Below are 18,195 nucleotides of genomic sequence, written 5' to 3'. Positions count from 1 at the left end.
TTTGTAGTTGATGGTATCAGGGCCATATCTATAATATGGCCCGCCTGATGAGTTGGAAGGGTTATGAATGGATATAAATCTAGTTGCTTTATGTATGAAAGAAAATTTTTTGTATAATTATTACTCGGATCATCAAAGTGAATATTGAAATCACCTAGAATTAGGGGATTTAAAGTAGAGCTACCAAAGTCAAAAATTAGAGAATGTAATTGTGTAATAATATCAGAGGAAATTGGTGGAGGTATATATAACATGAGTATATCAGTTTTCGGTTTGGTTAATAATGAAAATTGCAGAAATTCAATAGGAAAGTTTGATGACGAGTTATCAGTATGTATTAATAGAGGTTCTCGGAAAATCACTGCTAATCCGCCTCCTCTCTTATTAGTACGATGGTTATAGAAATATGAAAATCCTTGAGGACAAATGTAGGAAAGATAGGCCTCTTCACCATTAGAGAGCCATGTTTCAGATAAACATAAGATATCAAATGATTGTTGAATAATTACATCTTTAATTAGATGATATTTGGATTTAATAGAGCGAGCATTAATGAGTCCTATGTTAATATGAGTATTTGAAGAATTATGAGATGTCGGTAAGGGTTTAATATTCAATCGTTCAGAAGAGCGCAGAAAATTATGGTTATAATCAGATTTGGGTGGCCTATTTCCCCGTATAACCAAAATAGGTGAGGAAGAGTTGTCCATAATTAAAGAATAATCACTTGGAATAGGTATTGAATTTAAACTAAATTTAAGTGATATAGTATCATTCAAAAAGAATAATAAGCAAAGAGAGATAACTTTGATATAATAGGATTTTAAGCCCTTGTAATGATTGGATATCGATATTTTAAAAACGCACTGCAGGATCGCACAAAGGAGCGCATTAAGGAGCAGGACATGCTCCTTAAGTGCGCTCCTTTGGCGCGCGCCTTTGGCGTGCGCCGTAAAGTGCCCAACTTTAAATAGCATGTACCGGATGGGGCGGAGCCTTGAACGTGGCGGCGGCAGAGAAGACCAGGGTAAGAGCAGCTGGAAACAGAAAAAGCAAATCAAAAATAAAACTAACTGAAACTTCCAATAGCTGTAAAACAATTTAAAACAATTAAAACAGGTAGAATGGTTAAAACTAAAGTGCCATGCAAACAACAAGATACTGTGACAAGCTGAAAATTAACAGGTAAGAACATAATTTTCCATATAAGACTTTGGTGAGACCTCATTTAGAATAGTGTGTACAATTCTGGAGGCCACACCTTCAAAAAGATTTAAAAAGGATGGAGTCAGTCCAGAGGAAGGCTACTAAAATGGTGCGTGGTCTTCATTATAAGGTGTATGGGGACAGACTTAAAGATCTCAATCTGTATACTTTGGAGGAAAGGCAGGAGAGGGGAGATATGATAGAGACGTTTAAATACCTACATGTTGTAAATGTGATGAGTCGAGTCTTTCATTTGAAAGGAAGCTCTGGAATAAGAGGGCATAGGATGAAGTTAAGAGGTGATAGGCTCAGGAGCAATCTAAGGAAATACCTTTTTACAGAAAGGGTGGTAGATGTGTGGAACAGTTTTCCGGAAGAAGTGGTGGAGACAGAGTATGTCTGAATTCAAGAAGGTATGGGATAGGCAAGTGGGCTCTCTTAGAGAAGAGGAAAAGATAATGGTTATTGTGGATGGGCAGACTGGATGGGTCATTTAATCTGCTATCATGTTTTTGTTTCTAACATTGTTTGTTTATTCATTGTTTGATAACATTCTGTATCCAATCCCCACCCCCAGAAGAAACAAGAACCTTCTGACTTGGTAAACTCTTATCCAAGCCTGAAAGTAATCAATGAGAGGTTGGGCAGAAAAAAACCCAAAACAATCTTGAAATAATCATCAATTTCCTTATCATCAACAGCAGATGAATCCAGAGACTAGTGGTATTATGTCCATCAACCAGCAGGTGGAGATAGAGAGCACTGAGTTGCCCTCAGGTATATCTTGGATGCACAGCCTCCTGGCCAACCAGCCAACAGCAGTCTGATGGATGGGTTCCTCACAGCTCCTGGATTCTGTGGTGGATTTTGAGCCAGGCTTCACAGCTACCGGGTTCAGTTTCCTGGATCAGAAAGGCGAAATCCTCTTGTGGCTTAGGCCTCAGATGGGAAATGTTCTGGTGGCTAAGGACTCAGATGGGAAATGTTCCGGTGGCTTAGGCCTCAGGTGAGCTGCGAGATGTTGGCTGTACGGTGCCAATTGTGGGGGGCAACACCTGGGCTTTCCCAGGTCCCTTCTCCACCATCCCCCCCCTAAAACGTTAGTGACATGGGAGGGGTTTCACGATGCTGCTTCCTGCTCCCTGGATTGGCAGTAATGGTATGGTGAGTGTGGTGTCATGGCGGCTGTGATTTGCTGGAGTCCACTGGTTGCAGCTAGGTCAGGCAGCAGCGGGCAGTAGGAGGCCCTGAGGGTGGTTTGCCAAGCCCTTCCCTCCCGCCGTGGCTTGGGAGTAGTAGGCCATTGCTGCAGCTGCCGTCACCACCGCTGTCAGTCTTTCTCATCTCGGAGGAGGAACGATGTCTCCAGCAGTGCTGCTTTTTCCACCACTGACTGGCCGACCCCAGTTGCCACCGCTCGGGCGGGGGGGTTGGCCTTGGCCGGGATGCCAGTTCGCTTACGGCCTAGTGTACCTTGTTTAGTCCCGATCGGCTGACAGTTACCTATGGCTAGGCTTGTTGCGGGCTAGTTTTCAGCTCTTTCGTTCTTGATCAAAATTTATTCTTTCCATTCCTTCTTGGTTTATACATGTGGAGAAGTGGACTAGAAGTTGGATCAACTACCTCAGTGCCTGAGGTTGCCACGGTATCTTCTTGGGACTCTGGGGAGGTCACTTGTCACCTCGTGGCATTCTTCTTGACTTTGGTCAGCAGTTTGCCTCCTGTGGGAGCCCTAAGGTCTTTGTGCTTTTAGAGGGTTGCAGTTAGAGGGGGCGTCTTCACTTGTCATGTTTCAAGGCTTGATGCCCTAGAACCTTGCAAGGGGAGAGGATCTGGTCTGCAGGGTGCTCATGGGTTTTGCCATCAGCTAAGGACCATTGCCAGACATGATGGTTTCATTCCACAGGAGGTTATTTAGGTCTGCTTTTCACTCATATTCGTGGAGGGGCACTTTAGCTGTGAATTCCGCAGCATAGTGCTCTCAGGCGAGGATTACTCCTGCCAAAAAATGTAAGGTAACGGTAAACACCTTGGTAACGGAAATCCATGCAGAACATACACCCTGAATGGTGAAAACCTAACAAGAACTGCAGCAGAACGGGACTTGGGAGTAATCATCCGGGATGATATGAAAGCTGCCAATCAGGTGGAGAAAGCGTCAGCAAAGGCCAGACAAATGCTGGGATGCATTAGAAGAAGCTTTATCAGCCGAAAGCCTGAAGTTATACTGCTGTTATACAGATCCATGGTGAGACCTCATCTGGAGTACTGTGTTCAGTTTTGGAGGCCACATTATCAAAAGAATGTGAAGAGAATGGAGTCAATTCAGCGAATGGCCACTAGGATGGTCTCAGGACTCAAAGATCTCCCATATGAAGAATGTCTGAACAGGCTACGCTTATATTCTCTCGAAGAGCGCAGAGAAAGGGGGGACATGATAGAAACATTCAAATACATCACGGGTGGAGGAAGAAATCTTTTATCTTACGGGTCCCACGGCGATAAGAGGGCACCCGCTAAAGCTCAGGGGGGGAAGATTTCATGGGGACACCAGGAAATACTTCTTCACCGGAAGAGTAATTGATCGATGGAATGGTCTTCCACGTCAGGTAGTTGAGGCCAGTACCACGCTCGACTTCAAAGGACGATGGGACGATGGTGGGGTCGCTCCAGAGGAATGTTTAAAAGATGGATTCTCGAGGAGGGAGGGTTCTTGAGTGGGCAGTCTTGTTGGGCTGTCGGCTCTTTTCTGCCGTCATACTCTATGTTTCTATGTTTCACATGTGCTATGAGGGTTAACCTCTGTATGATCATGGGATACATACTCTCTGGAATTCGTATATCCTTCGACGTGTACTGCAGGGCAGGATTTGGGGACAGGGAATTTCAAGTTCGCTTGTTATTTCCCTCCCTACGTTTGGGACTGCTTTGGTGCATCCCACTAGTCTCTGGATTCATCTGCTGTTGATGACAAGGAAGGTAAAATTATGTCCTTACCTCATAATTTTCTTTCCTTTAGTCACAGCAGATGAATCCAGAGCCCCACTCTGTTGCAGGGTTTGTTGCTCTCAGGCGCGGTTTGGGCATGCTTTTTGGCTGAAATTGCATTCTCAATTTGAAAGCATCAGTTGTTCGGGTAGTGCATGTGAGGGAAAGTTTCATATGTCTCATATGTTTCATGCTTTTTATGTACTTTATTTCAACTGCTTTGAGAAAACCTATACTGGTTGGCCAGGGGGCTGTGCATCCAAGATATACCTGAATGCAACTCATTGCTCTCTATCTCCACCTGCTGGTTGATGGATGTAATCCCACTAGTCCCTGGATTCATCTGCTGTGACTAAAAGGAAAGAAAATTATCAGGTAAGGACATAATTTTACCTTAAGATCCAACACCGTGCCCTGTGTGACATAGCATTCCACTACGATTTCTGTATCTGCTGAAATTGTATTCAGTGTGCAAGGTGGTTCCATCCAGTCTTGTATCTTTCCAAAACCTTGAACAATATGAAATTTTGATTTTAGAAACCATGAATATAGGTGACTTGTTGGTTTGACATAGTGTGCAATACATATTGCACCAAGTAGGGAAACTGACAAAACATTTAAATAAAAAAACATAAAATAGAGTAGAAAAAGAAGCCAATAACACTTCCAGTGAAGTCTTCTACTCTGAGCTAATTTTCTTTGGTGGTTTCTCTCATGATACTAGGTCACAGACAGACGGACCGATACGATCTCTGTATAAAGCAATTTTGTGTTGCTTCATATAAGAATACCTAAATATGACTTCATTAGCGCATCAATTGAAGCGTCTTGCCCTCCCTCAGAATGACCCCAGTCTCCTGATTCGAAAGGAAGCTGCATCTCTCCTATTTGACTGTAAAGAGGCATCAGATATTGACAGAGATACTTTCTTTGCTATTGGTAAGTGTGGTTTTGAATGCTATCATGTTACTTTATTTTTGTTAGTTGTTCCCCTAGCTCTTGAAGTCAGTGTTTATAAGGCAGTGTTGTGGTGGGCCTATTTGACATCTGTTGGACTGTACTGGTTAATGCCCAGAACAAATGTGAAACATTATGGTAAATCAGGATGTAATCAGATAGTGTGCTTGGGGACTTTTAGCTTTAAGCACTCATGTAGCCATATGAGAGCTGACTGGACTGCAGGAGAGATTTTTTCTTTATATTTTTATATAAGTTAAGAATACATATCCAAGCAAAAAGTACACTTGTAAAGAAATGTATATAAAAGGGAAAATAAAGCAAAAGGAAAAAGAGAACTTTTTCTAAATATTTTATCACTAAAGTCCACAATGAGAAATCCAGTATAGATCAGTGTTCTTCAACCTTTTTACACCTGTGGACCGGCGGAAATAAAATAATTATTTTGTGGACCGGCAAACTACTAAGACTGAAATTTTTTTTTAAAAACCATCGCCGCCCTGTCCCCACGAGCTCGGTCCCACAAACCATCTGATCCCATCCGCACAAGCCTCAAATAGTTATGATTTTATATTGTACATATTTTATTAAAGTATAAAAAGAAACAATATTCTATACAATTGTCATTTTATAAATACAAATAATACAGAGCAAGGATCAACAAACCCCCTGTCTCCCCTCCCCTTCACATATATCCCCTCTACTATCAAGAAAACTGAATAAGCCAAATTTCTCTAATCTTTCGCTGTATGGCAGCTCCTCCAACACCTTAACCATCTTAGTCGCTCTTCTCTGGACCCTTTCGAGTAGTAGTACCGTGTCCTCCTTCATGTACGGTGACCAGTGCTGGACGCAGTACTCCAGGTGAGGGCGTACAGCGTCATGATAACCTTCTCTGTCTCTTCAGTCCAGCATCTGCCCCTTCCATTCACTGTCTGTCTTTCCCTGCCATCTCTCCTCCTGCCCCCCCCCCCTCTCCCCAATTTGGTCTGGCATCCATCATCTTCCTTCTGTTCCCCTCATGGTCTGGCATTTCTGTCCTTCCCTCCCCCCTGTGGTTTTTAGCATCTCTCTCTTCTCATTTCCTCCACTCAGATCTGATATTGTTCTCTGTTCTCTCTTCCCTTTTCTTCTCTGGTCTTCCTTCTCTATTTTCTGCCTCCATCTAAATTAAATTATTTTTTACTATTTAGTCCCGTTTCTCTCTTTTCACTGTGTCTACCCACAGCTTGTCACCCCTTTCCCTCACCCCTCCATTATCTTACTATTTTCTTCCCCCTTTATTTAGCTCCTCCTTCCATCCAGTATGTGTTCTTTCCCCACTTCCAATTCAACATCTGCTCTCCCCTCTCAACTGACATCCATCTGCCTTCTGCTCTCTCCCCCTTCTTCTCACTTCCATCATCTGTCTCCTTCTCTCTCTCATCTCCTCCATTCCATCATCTGCCCCTTCTCTCTCTTCCCCCCCCCCAACTTCCATCATCTGTCCCCCTTCCCCTCACCTTTGCGGGTCACTTTCTTTCCCCTGAGGGTGGTTCATGTCAGAGGGGAAGCTTTGGCCGAGCATAACTGCTTGCAAGGAACAGTGGAACTTACTTGATGTCATGCTGGGGCCCGTTGCCGTTTGAAGAAAAAAAAAAAAAGGGACCTCCAAAGGTGAGAGGAAGGGAAACCTCCAGGACAGCTGCTCTTTGCCCTCCTTCAGCAGCCCAAGAGTCTTTAGGCAAGCGGCAGCTCTGTGTGCTTTTAACTTCGGTACAGAGCTGCCTCTAAGCAGTAGTTTAGCGTGGTTTCATGAGGCAGCCTCGAGGCCTCTGCTAGGCCGGCCCACATCGCATCATCGAAGCGGGCCGGCCTAGCAAAGGCCCCGAGGCTGCCTCATGAAACCGCGCTAAACTACTGCTTAGAGGCAGCTCTGTACCGAAGTTAAAAGCATACAGAGCTGCCGCTGCTGGTCGGGAGGTGCGAAGACAAGGCAGGAAGCATACGCTGCAGGAGTCCCGGCGAAGGCAGAAATCCCGGCACAGCGACGGCAACAGGAAGTTGCAAGTCAGCTGACGTCGGCACTTTTCGTTGCGGCGGGGACCCGAGTCCTTTGCGGACCGGCAAGATTTTTTTGCGGACCGGCACCGGTCCGCGGACCGGCGGTTGAAGAACTGTGGTATAGATTATTTGCAAGCAACTCCAATAATGTACAAATCTAAGAATAGGCAAAACAGTGAAAAAGTTACTTCCAATGAATATTTTTCAATGCAGCACTAACATTTCAAGACAGAGTAGAAGTGGAGGGGGCCTCCAATCTTTCTGTAATCATAAAGGACAACTGAGAAGTTATAAAAATAAACCATACTTAATGGATCAAAATTTGAAATTACATTAGCAGGTAAACTCCCAAGTGAGGTTGAGAAACAATATTTCTTTTGGTCTTTGTGTAGTACAAAAATAGCCTTTAGCCATCTTTTGGGGAGAAGTGTCATTCAGGGCAAACCTTTTCTGTTTCTGTTACATATAAAAAAAGAACAAAAAAGAAAAAGAATTGGCTCACAATAAGAATTCTCCCAGAAGGAAAAGATTGAAAGGAAAAAGTATAATTGGAAATTAAATTAAATTTAATAATATTAAACAGGCCTCTAATACATAAGCCCTTTGTACAATAGCCATCAGTATGAGCCGTTCGGGTAGCACGCAGTGTGTATTTAGGGCTCAGGCAGTAACTTACTGATGACTTGCATCAACCAGACAGAGGTCTAGATAAGGACTGCCTCATACATCATGTTGTCCTTTGTTATGGGTGAAAAAAACACAAATATAAATAAATAAATACCTTTCAACCGTTCACTCCTGGGATGAAGCGAATAGTCTCCCAAGACGTAGTGAAATAAAGTGTCAATGGCATAAAGTGCCTGTGCAAAGTTTAAAAACAGTATATCAAAAAGTTAATAAGAGAACGCCCTAGTGAAAAAATGTAAAAAGTGTATAAGCAAAATAGAAAACTAGAAAAAGTTCATCAAAGTGTCCAGTGAAAAAATCAATTCCTTCCTCATGCAAGTTCATAAATCAAAAATTCGCTAAAAAGTTAATGGACTAGGTGGTGATAACAGTTCATAGAATGAAAATGATATTAATTCATTAAATGAAAGTCAATTCAGTCATTAAGAAAAACCTGATGAAATTCATAAAGTTCATACATTCTGTAGTAATTCAAAAGATCTTAAATGGCATCCATTATAACCAAATTGCACACTAGCCCAGAACTTGAAGGAATAAATACTTAGCTTAACAATAAAAAGCAGAATGTTGCCTGTAGAAATCTCCACTCAACAGAGCTACGTTTCGTCACCTTCGTCAGGAGCGGGGATCAGAAAAAATAGAAGGGCGACAAACCGCAAATAGGGCCGTCAGCCATGAAAAGTCAAAGAAGGGCGACGGTTAAAAAATAATGCCATCAGCCACATATACCGGAGCAGTTGCAAATAGCACCGCCACATCGGAGCAAAGAAAATTTTACTTTTTCCTTTCAATCTTTTCCTTCTGGGAGAATTCTTATTGTGAGCCAATTCTTTTTCTTTTTTGATATTTAGGTTGGACTTTATTGGCTACTGAGTCCTTAGGGTTTTTGCGGTTAAGCTATTGTCTGTTACATATATACAGGAATCTGTACATTAGGTGATCAATCCATGCTCATGAACCACTTTTAGAAGGGTGTCAATTACATCTTTCAGCTCCTCCTTCACCAGTGGAGTATAGCTAGCTCCCTCTCTGTTTTTTTCTTTTTGCAAGCAAACCAAGAAAAGGTGTTCTGATCTGCTGTGTTCAGTTTTTATTATTTTCTGGTCTTTTTTACTCTATTTCAGTACAAGAGGAACCCATATTTGGGGCTAATCTGCCTGGGAGAGAATGCAGACCCCGCAAGGGTGGACAGCAGCTCGCAGGGCAACCCCCAAGTATACATGATGACCCAGCCTGCTTTGTATTACTTCGTAGCTTGGGGTCTGTTTCCCTGATTTGTTAGAGACTTGAGTACAGGATGTGGAGCCCCTGTGTGAATCCCTTTGGGTTTCAGGGAGATGGCTGAATTTTATTCTCCCCTGTCGCAATGTGATGATTTGTGGGGGTTCATCCTTCAGTCAGTTATGGTCCAACTGGCTGGCTGAAGATTTCCAGGTTTGGACTGTTCCACAAGGATTTAATTGATTCAAACGGAACCCACAACAGGGGAAGAGAAAACATCACAGACAAAAAGATGTTCTCCCCTGCCACAAAAATAGAAATGATGAGGGGAAGAGACAGCCCAAATAATGCTAAACCACAAAATGTGATCAAGTAAATAATTGTAGTGAAGGAAAGCCCTCAGTCACACAGCTTGCAAAGGGGAATTGCCCCTAAAGCACCAGCTGTCACAAGTATAAACTCAATGAAGGGTATTAACTATGAAACATCTCTGGGCTGACCTTATGTGCATTAACCATGATAAACTAGTGCACAAACCATTGTGCTAAAGGTGAAAAAAAAATCAAATATAAAGCTACAAATTGTGAAGGCTGTCTCTGCCCCTCATCCGGGGAACAAGAACAACCAAAATCAGCCAAGCAGGCACAGGTGAAGACTAGATGAACTACTGGAAATACTTAGCATCTCCAATGAAATAAGAAGAATAGCCAGCCAAGATAAAGCTTCTAGTATTTGTCACTTCAGCAAGAAGAGTTTTGGAGCTACAAACTGTCATGCAGAGAGCCTTTCCTCAGGCTTATGGAGGCAGGGGCTCCCTCCATATGGTTCCTTTCTTCTGCTAAAGTGGTCTCGACCTTTTACGTCAAACAGGAAGTCTGACTACCCACATTCCTTCCTACAGGTTTAACACCCCCCCCCAAAAAAAAAAAAAAAAAAAAGATATGGTGTTGCTGAATGTTAGGAGAGCTTTTCTCAATTATCTAGAACGCTTCTTAACGAGATCTAACCACCTGGAGAAGACAACCTCTAAGGCTTCTAGTTCCAGATGGATTCGCACAGCTATTGATTACTGTATATTGGGTGTGGAAAACAACTACCGATTGCTTTGAGAACCCCCACTATGAGAGTGTGTGACTTTTTCATGGGTGGAGTGTTGCATGAGGAAATAGTGTTGCATGAGGAAATTTGTAAGGCAGCTACATGGTCCATCCTGGAGAGCTGCATGGGAACGGGGAGTGGGGAGGGGAAAAAGAAGGAGAATGATCCAGGATAGAAGGGAATGAGGATGCTGTACAATGAGAGGGAGGGAAGAGAGACATGCTAGACCATGGTAGGAGCAACCACTTGAAGAAGAATTTGCAGAAGACAGGAAAGCAGAAAAAAGAGAAACTGGGACCAACTTTATGGAAAAATAAATCTCCAGACAACAAAGATAAAAAAGGAGTTTATTGACTAAAATATGTTAGCTTTGGAAAATGTATATAGTCAATGTCTTTGTATTGTATTTAAAAGAAAAGGAAATGCATTTCTAGTTTTATTTCTCCAGTGCTGAAGTACTTGCTGACCCTTGCTGTGGCTGGTGGGGATCCCCCAAGCACCACTGGTTGAGGACCTCCTACAAAGATGGCCAGAATTCCCCTCCACCAAGTGCAGCAGTCGCTGGCAGCATTCCTGAGCCACTGAGGTGCCAGCATCTGTGACTCAGAGATGCAACTGCTGCCTGTCAAGATTAGTAAAATGGACGGACCCATGGCCACCTTCAGAGGAAGTCCTCAGCTGATGTAGCTTGAGGTTCCTCATCAGCTGGAGTATTTATATTTTATATTTACATTAGAGGCTCTGGCAGAGACCATTTTACTAAGTATGTATAGTATACCTCCACAAATTCGCAGTTCACGAATCGTGGACTCAGTCTTTTGCATTATTTTCCGACTGCCTCTTCCTGGTACTAATCAGGAGCTGCTTTGACAGGCTAGATAGCGTGTCAAAGCAGCTCCTGATTGGTGTAGCCTGACTTCAGTTCCCGGAAGAGGTGGTCAGAAAATACTCAGAATGATCCTGCACCCAATTTTCGGCACCTGCTGGCGCCCCAGCTGCCCTCTCCTGCCTCTGATCTGCTCCTAGACCACATTTACAGTTTTTTGAAATTTGCGGGTGTTGCTGGAATGGAATCCCAGTGAATTTCTGGGGAGTACTGTATTCTTCCCAATTAATATTTCCTTGCTTTTCTTTGCTTATTTGTAAATGGGTATCAACCCGAGCCTTTAATTCAGTAGCATAATTAAATGACATAACTACTTCTGAAGTTTATGGGATGGGCAGGGACGGATTCGATTCCAAAGGAAACGAACTGGGAAAGGCTTGATTTCTGTCCCTGCGTAACGTTGCAAAAGAAATCTACTGTAAGGGTGTTTAATTTTTGAAAGGGCGACTATGATAAAATGAGGAAAATGGTTACAAAGAAGTTAAAAGGTTCAGTTGCAAAGGTTAGGACTGTAAACTAGGTGTGGATGTTATTTAAAAGTACCATCGTGGAAGCCCAGACCAGATGTATTCCATGTATCAGCAAAGGTGGAAAGAAGAGGAAACGAGAGCCGGCGTAGTTAAAAGGTGAAGTGAAAGAGACTATCAGAGCCATAAAACATCATTTAAAAAATGGTAAAAAGATCCGAATGAAGAAAATAAGAAGAAACATAAACACTGACAAGTTAGATGCAAAGCATTGATAAAGACAGCTAAAAAAGAATATGAAAAGAAACTTGCAAAAGAGGCAAAAACTCATAGCAATTTTTTAAGGTATATCAGAAGCAGAAAACCTGTGAGGGAATCTGTGGGACCGTTGGATGATCAAGAAGCAAAAGTGCTCAGGGAAGATAAGGCCATAGCGGAAAGATTGAATGAATTCTTTTCTTCGGTCTTTACGGAAGAAGATGTAAGAGATCTACCTAAACCAGAAATGGTTTTCAAGGGTGATGATGCGGAGGAACTGAAAGAAATCTCGGTGATTCTGGAAGATGTACTAAGCCAAATCAACAAGTTAAAAAGTGATAAATTGCCAGGACCATATGGTATACATCCCAGGGTATTAAAAGAACTCAAAAATGAAATTGCTGACCTGCTGTTAGTGATCTGTAACCTGTTGCTAAAATCGTATGTAGTACCTGAAGATTGGAGGGTGGCCAATGTTACGCCAATTTTTTTTTTAAAGGGCTCTAGGGGAGATCTGGGAAATTGGTAGAAATGATTATAAAAAACTTAGATACTTAGACAAACATGAAACACTTAGACAAACATGATTTAATGGGACGGAGTCAGCAAGGGTTCAGCTGAGGAAGATCTTACCTCACAAATTTGCTTGATTGCTTTGAAGGTGTGAATAAAAATGTGGATAAAGGTGAGCCGGTTGATATAGTGTATCTAGATTTTCAGAAAGCTTTTGATAAAGTTCCTCACAAGAGGCTTCTGAGATAATTTTTCTCAATGGAGGAGAGTAAACAGTGGAGTGCCTTAGGGGCATGTACTGGGACCGGTGCTATTTAACTTATTTATAAATGATCTGGAAATTGCAATGACGGGTGAGGTGATTAAATTTGCAGATGACACTAAAGTGTTCAAAGTTGTTAAAACGCATGAGGATTGTGAAAAATTGCAGGCGGACCTTAGGAAATTGGAAGACTGAGCGTAAAATGGCAGATGAAATTTAATGTGGACAAATGCAAAGTGATGCACATTGGGAAGAATAACCTGAATCACAGTTACCAGATGCTAGGGTCCACCTTGGGGATTAGCGCCCAAGAAAAGGATCTAGGTGTCATCGTAGACAATACGATGAAATCTTCTGCCCAATGTATGGCGGCAGCCAAAAAACAAATAGGATGCTAGGAATTAATAAAAAGGGATGGTTAACAAGACTAAGAATGTTATAATGCCCCTGTATCGCTCCATGGTACGACCTCATCTCAAGAAAGATATAGTGGCGCTAGAAAAGGTTCAAAGAAGTACGACCAAGATGGTAAAGGGGATGGAACTCCTCTCGTATTAGGAAAGACTAAAATAGTTAGGGCCCTTCAGCTTGGAAAAGAGACAGCTGAGGGGAGATATGATTGAAGTCTACAAAATCCTGAGTGGAGTAGAACGGGTACAAGTGGATCAATTTTTCACTCTGTCAAAATTAACAAAGACTAGGGGACACTTGAAGTTATAGGGAAATATTTTGAAAACCAATTGGAGGCAATTTTTTTTCACTCAGAGAATAATTAAGCTTTGGAACGCGTTGCCAGAGGATGTGGTAAGAGCAGATAGCGTACCTGATTTTAAGAAAGGTTTGGACAAGTTCCTGGAGAAAAAGTCCATAGTCTGTTATTGAGAGAGACACAGGGGAAGCCACTGCTTGCTCTGTATCGGTAGCATGGAGTATTGCTACACCTTGGGTTTTGGTCAGGTACTGGTGACCTGAATTGGCTATTGTGGAAACGGGCTACTGGGCTTGATGGACCATTGCAGGATCTCACTGTTCTATTATGTGGACTTATCCCATTACTTTACATACCTTTGTTTTTAATAATGAGATCTTTGTTTGAGACTTTTATTTAATAAAGGTGATTTACTATAATTGCAATTGCAATGGAGCCAAAATATCTGAGCATTTCAGGTCGAAATGTGTTGAAACTCATTGCTCAATACATTTGCATGATAATAGCTACATGTCATAAGAGATATTTCAAACTGTTCATGTTGTTCATTTTGTCATATTACTTCTAGCATCCTCACCATCAACAATATCTGCAACAGACAAAGTTCTAGCAAGATAGAAGGACGTGTTTTATATCAGTACATTGAAAATGCGCGTATGTAACTCTAGTAATGGAAAATGCACTCAGGTAACTCAGGGTAACAGAAAATGCTCATTCCAACGGACATTTCAGTTTGCGCATGCGCATACACATTTGCCTTGCACGAACATCATGCTCGCTCTTCACATGCATAACAGCGAGGTATGTGCATTTTATGTTACGTGCTATCACCCCACGCTTTATCATGCGTGTAATTGCGCTGAGTTGTCATGCATGCGATTGTGTTGCGTGCATTTGATCATGTGCGCTATTGTGTTGCGGGCGATTGAACGCACTTATCTTGCGTGCATTTGACCAGCCACCCTCTAGTCCATCCTTCATACTTTCACAAAATTTTGCAGAGTGGTGGCAGCAGCACCACCAAAGGATGCCACTTTTGGGTCTTTGATGCTCACAGCATGCTCATCTGCCCCGCCCTAGACTCAGGGACTTCTTTGGTATATCCCATTGGTTTAAGACTCGTATGCCTTTTGCACTAGAAGGGAAGATTAGGTTCTTACCTTAATAATCTTCTTTCTAGTAGAAAGACACATAATTCTTGAAGGCCCACCATGTCAGATTTCAATTAGCCTGCTTGCTGCCTCAGATATGTATACCATACCATAGAGTTTATGTTCAACAATTTTCAACAAGGAATCATTACGGCTTACAATAAGATTTGGGATCAGTATGTATTTCCAGATATTGGAGCCTGTTGTTAGGCAGTTCCGAAGAGTACTGATTGATCTCTCTGTTCCAATGAGACGACTATGAAAACTATTTATATTTCTATAGCGCTACCAGATGCACGCTGCGCTGTACATTAAACACACAAGAGCTGGTCCCTGCTCAAAAGAGTTTACAATCTAATTATGACATAGAGGACACAGGGCAGATCAATATATACTATTCATGAAAGATACAAAGGGAAGAAGATGTAGAGAGGGTAGGGGCTGCAGAGCGAATCAAAAACAGATATAATATATTACAAGTTGGAAACGTTGGGACTTAAACACATCTTCAAGAAAGTGGGTTTTGAGCCTGGAGTTGAATACTGCCAGAGATGGATCCTAGTGTACTGATTCAGGCAGGTTGTTCAGGCGCAGCAAGGCAGAAGGGTAGGAGTCGAAAGCGAGAGGCCTGACAGCTACATAAGTTTTAATACTTTATCCCAGGACAGCAGGCAGCCTATTCCACATATGGGTGACGTCACCGACGGAGCCTCGATGCGGAAGCCTCGCAAGCAGACTTGCTTGAAGAAACTAGAAGTTTCGAGTCAGCCGCACCGCGCATGCACGAGTGCCTTCCCGCCCAGCACAGGGCGCGTCTCCTCAGTTCTCAGTTTTCCGCGGAGCCGAGAAGTCCGTCTTTGTCTCTCTGTGTTTAACTTACTTACTTCGTGCCTTCTCTCACTGCAGTTTGTGTTATTTTTCTCCACGAATCACTGCACTTTATTTATTTTATTTCTAGTTTAAAAAAAAAAAAATATTTCCTCTGTTCGGCTGCCGGGGCTTCGACCTTGCAGCGACTGATTTTCCTTCTATGTCCCGGCCAGCTACAGGCTTCAAGAAGTGTAGCCAGTGCCAGCGTGCGATTTCTCTCATGGACCCACATAGCAGGTGTCTCAAGTGCCTTGGGCCACAACATCACCCAAAGTCGTGCGAGTGCTGTGCTACTCTTCAACCTCAAGCCCTTAAACATCGTCTACTTTCAGTGGAGAAGCTCTTCCAGATGGATTTGACTACCTCGACTCTGAAGTCGACCTCGGTCTCACCTTCGACCAAGGGCCCTCCTGCCTCCACTGCTTCGACCTTGAGCCTCATCAGACCTTCCTCGTTTGCAGCGGCTCTTTCATCGACAACGTCTGCTGTATCTTCCCCTGTATCCTCAGGTCAGATAGCTCAGTGGGCAGTTCCACCGGTGGTGCTTAAGGTGCCTAAGACTTCTAAGTCGAAGCACATTTCCACTGCCTCGGTGGAACCTCCAGCCAAGGCAGGTGGTCCAGTTTCAGATGCGGATCCATCCTTGCCGGCTTCTTTCCAGACCATGTTAGAGCAGCAATTTGTTTAGTTCCTCACCAAAATGGGACCGAAGCTAGCTACTCTGCTCCAGCCTGGGCATTCTGCAGACTCCCGCGAGGTCGAGCCTCTTCCTATGCCTCAGTCTGAGTCTACACACTCTATGCAGGGAGCAGAGTCTCTGCAAGTGTCTGGTCTGGCATCTAAGCACGTAAAACAAGGAGCAGATTCTTTGCAAGTGCCTCAGCAGTAATCCTCACACTCCATATAAGGAGCAGTGTTTGGGAGTGCATCGAGGTTTCTCCATCAAGCCTCTGGAACTTCGATCCACAGCCTCCAGTCCTATCCATTCTTTGGTGGCTTCGAGATCTGCATCCATGCACAGTTCTCACCAACGATCGATACCTTCATCGAGGCATCCTTCCAGGCATAGTTCTTCTTCTAAAGAGCGTTCTTCTTCAACTAATCCTCGATCTACACCTACTTCTACTAGACCACCGACTCCTCGATCGAGGTCTCCACTTCCAAATCTCGACGACCCAGCGGTTTCGATTGTTTCGTCCAAGTCTCCCTATTGTTTTGATGCCTTTTTTCCAGCCGAAGCTTCATCTTCGACCCAGGCTGCCTCGACGACCTTGAGTCCTTCTCGAGGCAAGGCACTACCGGATCAGCTATCTTTCTCCTCTTTTCTTCGTCAGATGGCTGTTGACTTGGACCTTCAATTTGATGCTGGTTCCAAATACTCTAAGGAGTATCTCGAAGTCATGCATCTTTCTCAACCTCCGGCAGAGTCACTTAAGCTTTCTCTTCACAAGCTTTTGTCTCAAACTTTTACCAGATGCCTGGAGACTCCTTATGCAATTCCACAGAGTTTGGATTCGAAATCAACTTTCCCAAATCCCAACTTCAACCCTCTCAGAATCTACAATTCATCGGAGCTGTTCTGGACACTATCCAACTCAGAGCATTCCTTCCGCAATAACATCTGGAAACTCTCCTTCAACTTTGTCTTCCTGCAGTGTCTTCCCGCACTTCAATCTCAGCGAAACACATGATGGTACTACTGGGTCACATGGCCTCCACAGTACACGTGACTCCTTTTGCCAGACTTCACCTCAGAATTCCTCAGTGGACCCTGACATTTCAGTGGACGCAGGTTTGCTACCCACTTTCTTGACACATAAGTCACTCCTTCATTGAAGCAGTCTCTCCGTTGGTGGATGCTCTCTTCCAATCTCTCCAGAGGCTTGCTTTTTCAACTGCCCCCCCATCAGAAGGTCCTCACAACAGATTCTTCGACCTACGCTTGGGGCGCTCATCTCGATGGTCTCCGTACACAAGGCCACTGGACCAGTACGGATCATCAATGTCACATCAATCTGTTGGAACTCAGAGCGATTTTCAAGGCTCTCAAAGCTTTTCAACATCTTCTTCATGACCAGGTAGTCTTCATTCGGATGGACAACCAAGTCACCATGTATTATGTCAACAAACGGAGGGACGGGATCTTTCTCCCTTTGTCAAGAAGCTCTGAAGGTTTGGGACTGGGTAACCCGCCACAACACCTTCCTCAAAGCTGTCTATATCCAAGGGGCGAAAACTTGCTTGGCGGACACTCCATTCCTTGCCTCGTCCTCACATTTTTTCACAGTGGGGAACGCCTCAGATCTCTTTGCAGCTCCCCACAACCACAAACTGCCTTAGTTCTGCTCCAGGATATATTCTCTTCATCGCCTCGAGGTAGATGCTTTTCTTCTGGAATGGATGAATCTCTTCCTGTATGCATTCCCTCCATTCCCTCTCATTCTCAAGACTCTGGTCAAGTTGAAGAACGATCATGCCACCATGATTCTGATTGCTCCTCGGTGTCTGAGACAACCTTGGTAGTCCCTTCTACTTCAACTCAGCAGCAGGGAATGTGACAATCCTGCAACCCCGAGGCTTGTCACAGAGAGATTTGGGAGGAATTACAAGCCCAGATGCAGGAGGGCGAACCAAGTCAGAGCCCGGAGGAGTAAGTCAGCTGACTATCCTGTGGACTCAGAGGGAGAAAGGGAAGCAGGTCCAGAAAGCTGGGACTGCTCTGATAATGTCCTGAGGTCAAACAGTAAAGATTGGCCTTATGGGTTTGCAGAGTCTGTGAAGCAGAACGCAGCACAGCAGGGAGCCTGGAGAACGGTTCAAGCCAAAGGAAGAAAACTTTCTCCCCTGCTGGAAAAGGGAAGTGGTTTCTTCCCTCAGCT

The 18,195-nt window shown here is 43.5% G+C and overlaps 1 protein-coding gene across 1 annotated transcript in view; it reads left to right on the top strand.

Annotated features, from left to right (window-relative positions):
• HEATR1 (HEAT repeat containing 1) overlaps positions 1-18,195 on the top strand; it is a 693,629-nt gene that overhangs the window by 49,760 nt on the left and 625,674 nt on the right. Inside the window, exon 2 of the mRNA XM_033935556.1 lies at positions 4,919-5,133. Within this exon, the coding sequence (XP_033791447.1) occupies positions 4,992-5,133 (142 nt within the window). The 5' untranslated portion in view covers positions 4,919-4,991. The remainder of the gene's footprint in view (positions 1-4,918; positions 5,134-18,195) is intronic.

Source organism: Geotrypetes seraphini, chromosome 3 (assembly GCF_902459505.1).
Source record: "Geotrypetes seraphini chromosome 3, aGeoSer1.1, whole genome shotgun sequence".
NCBI lineage: Eukaryota > Metazoa > Chordata > Amphibia > Gymnophiona > Dermophiidae > Geotrypetes > Geotrypetes seraphini.
This window is presented reverse-complemented; position numbering and strand designations above follow the sequence as displayed.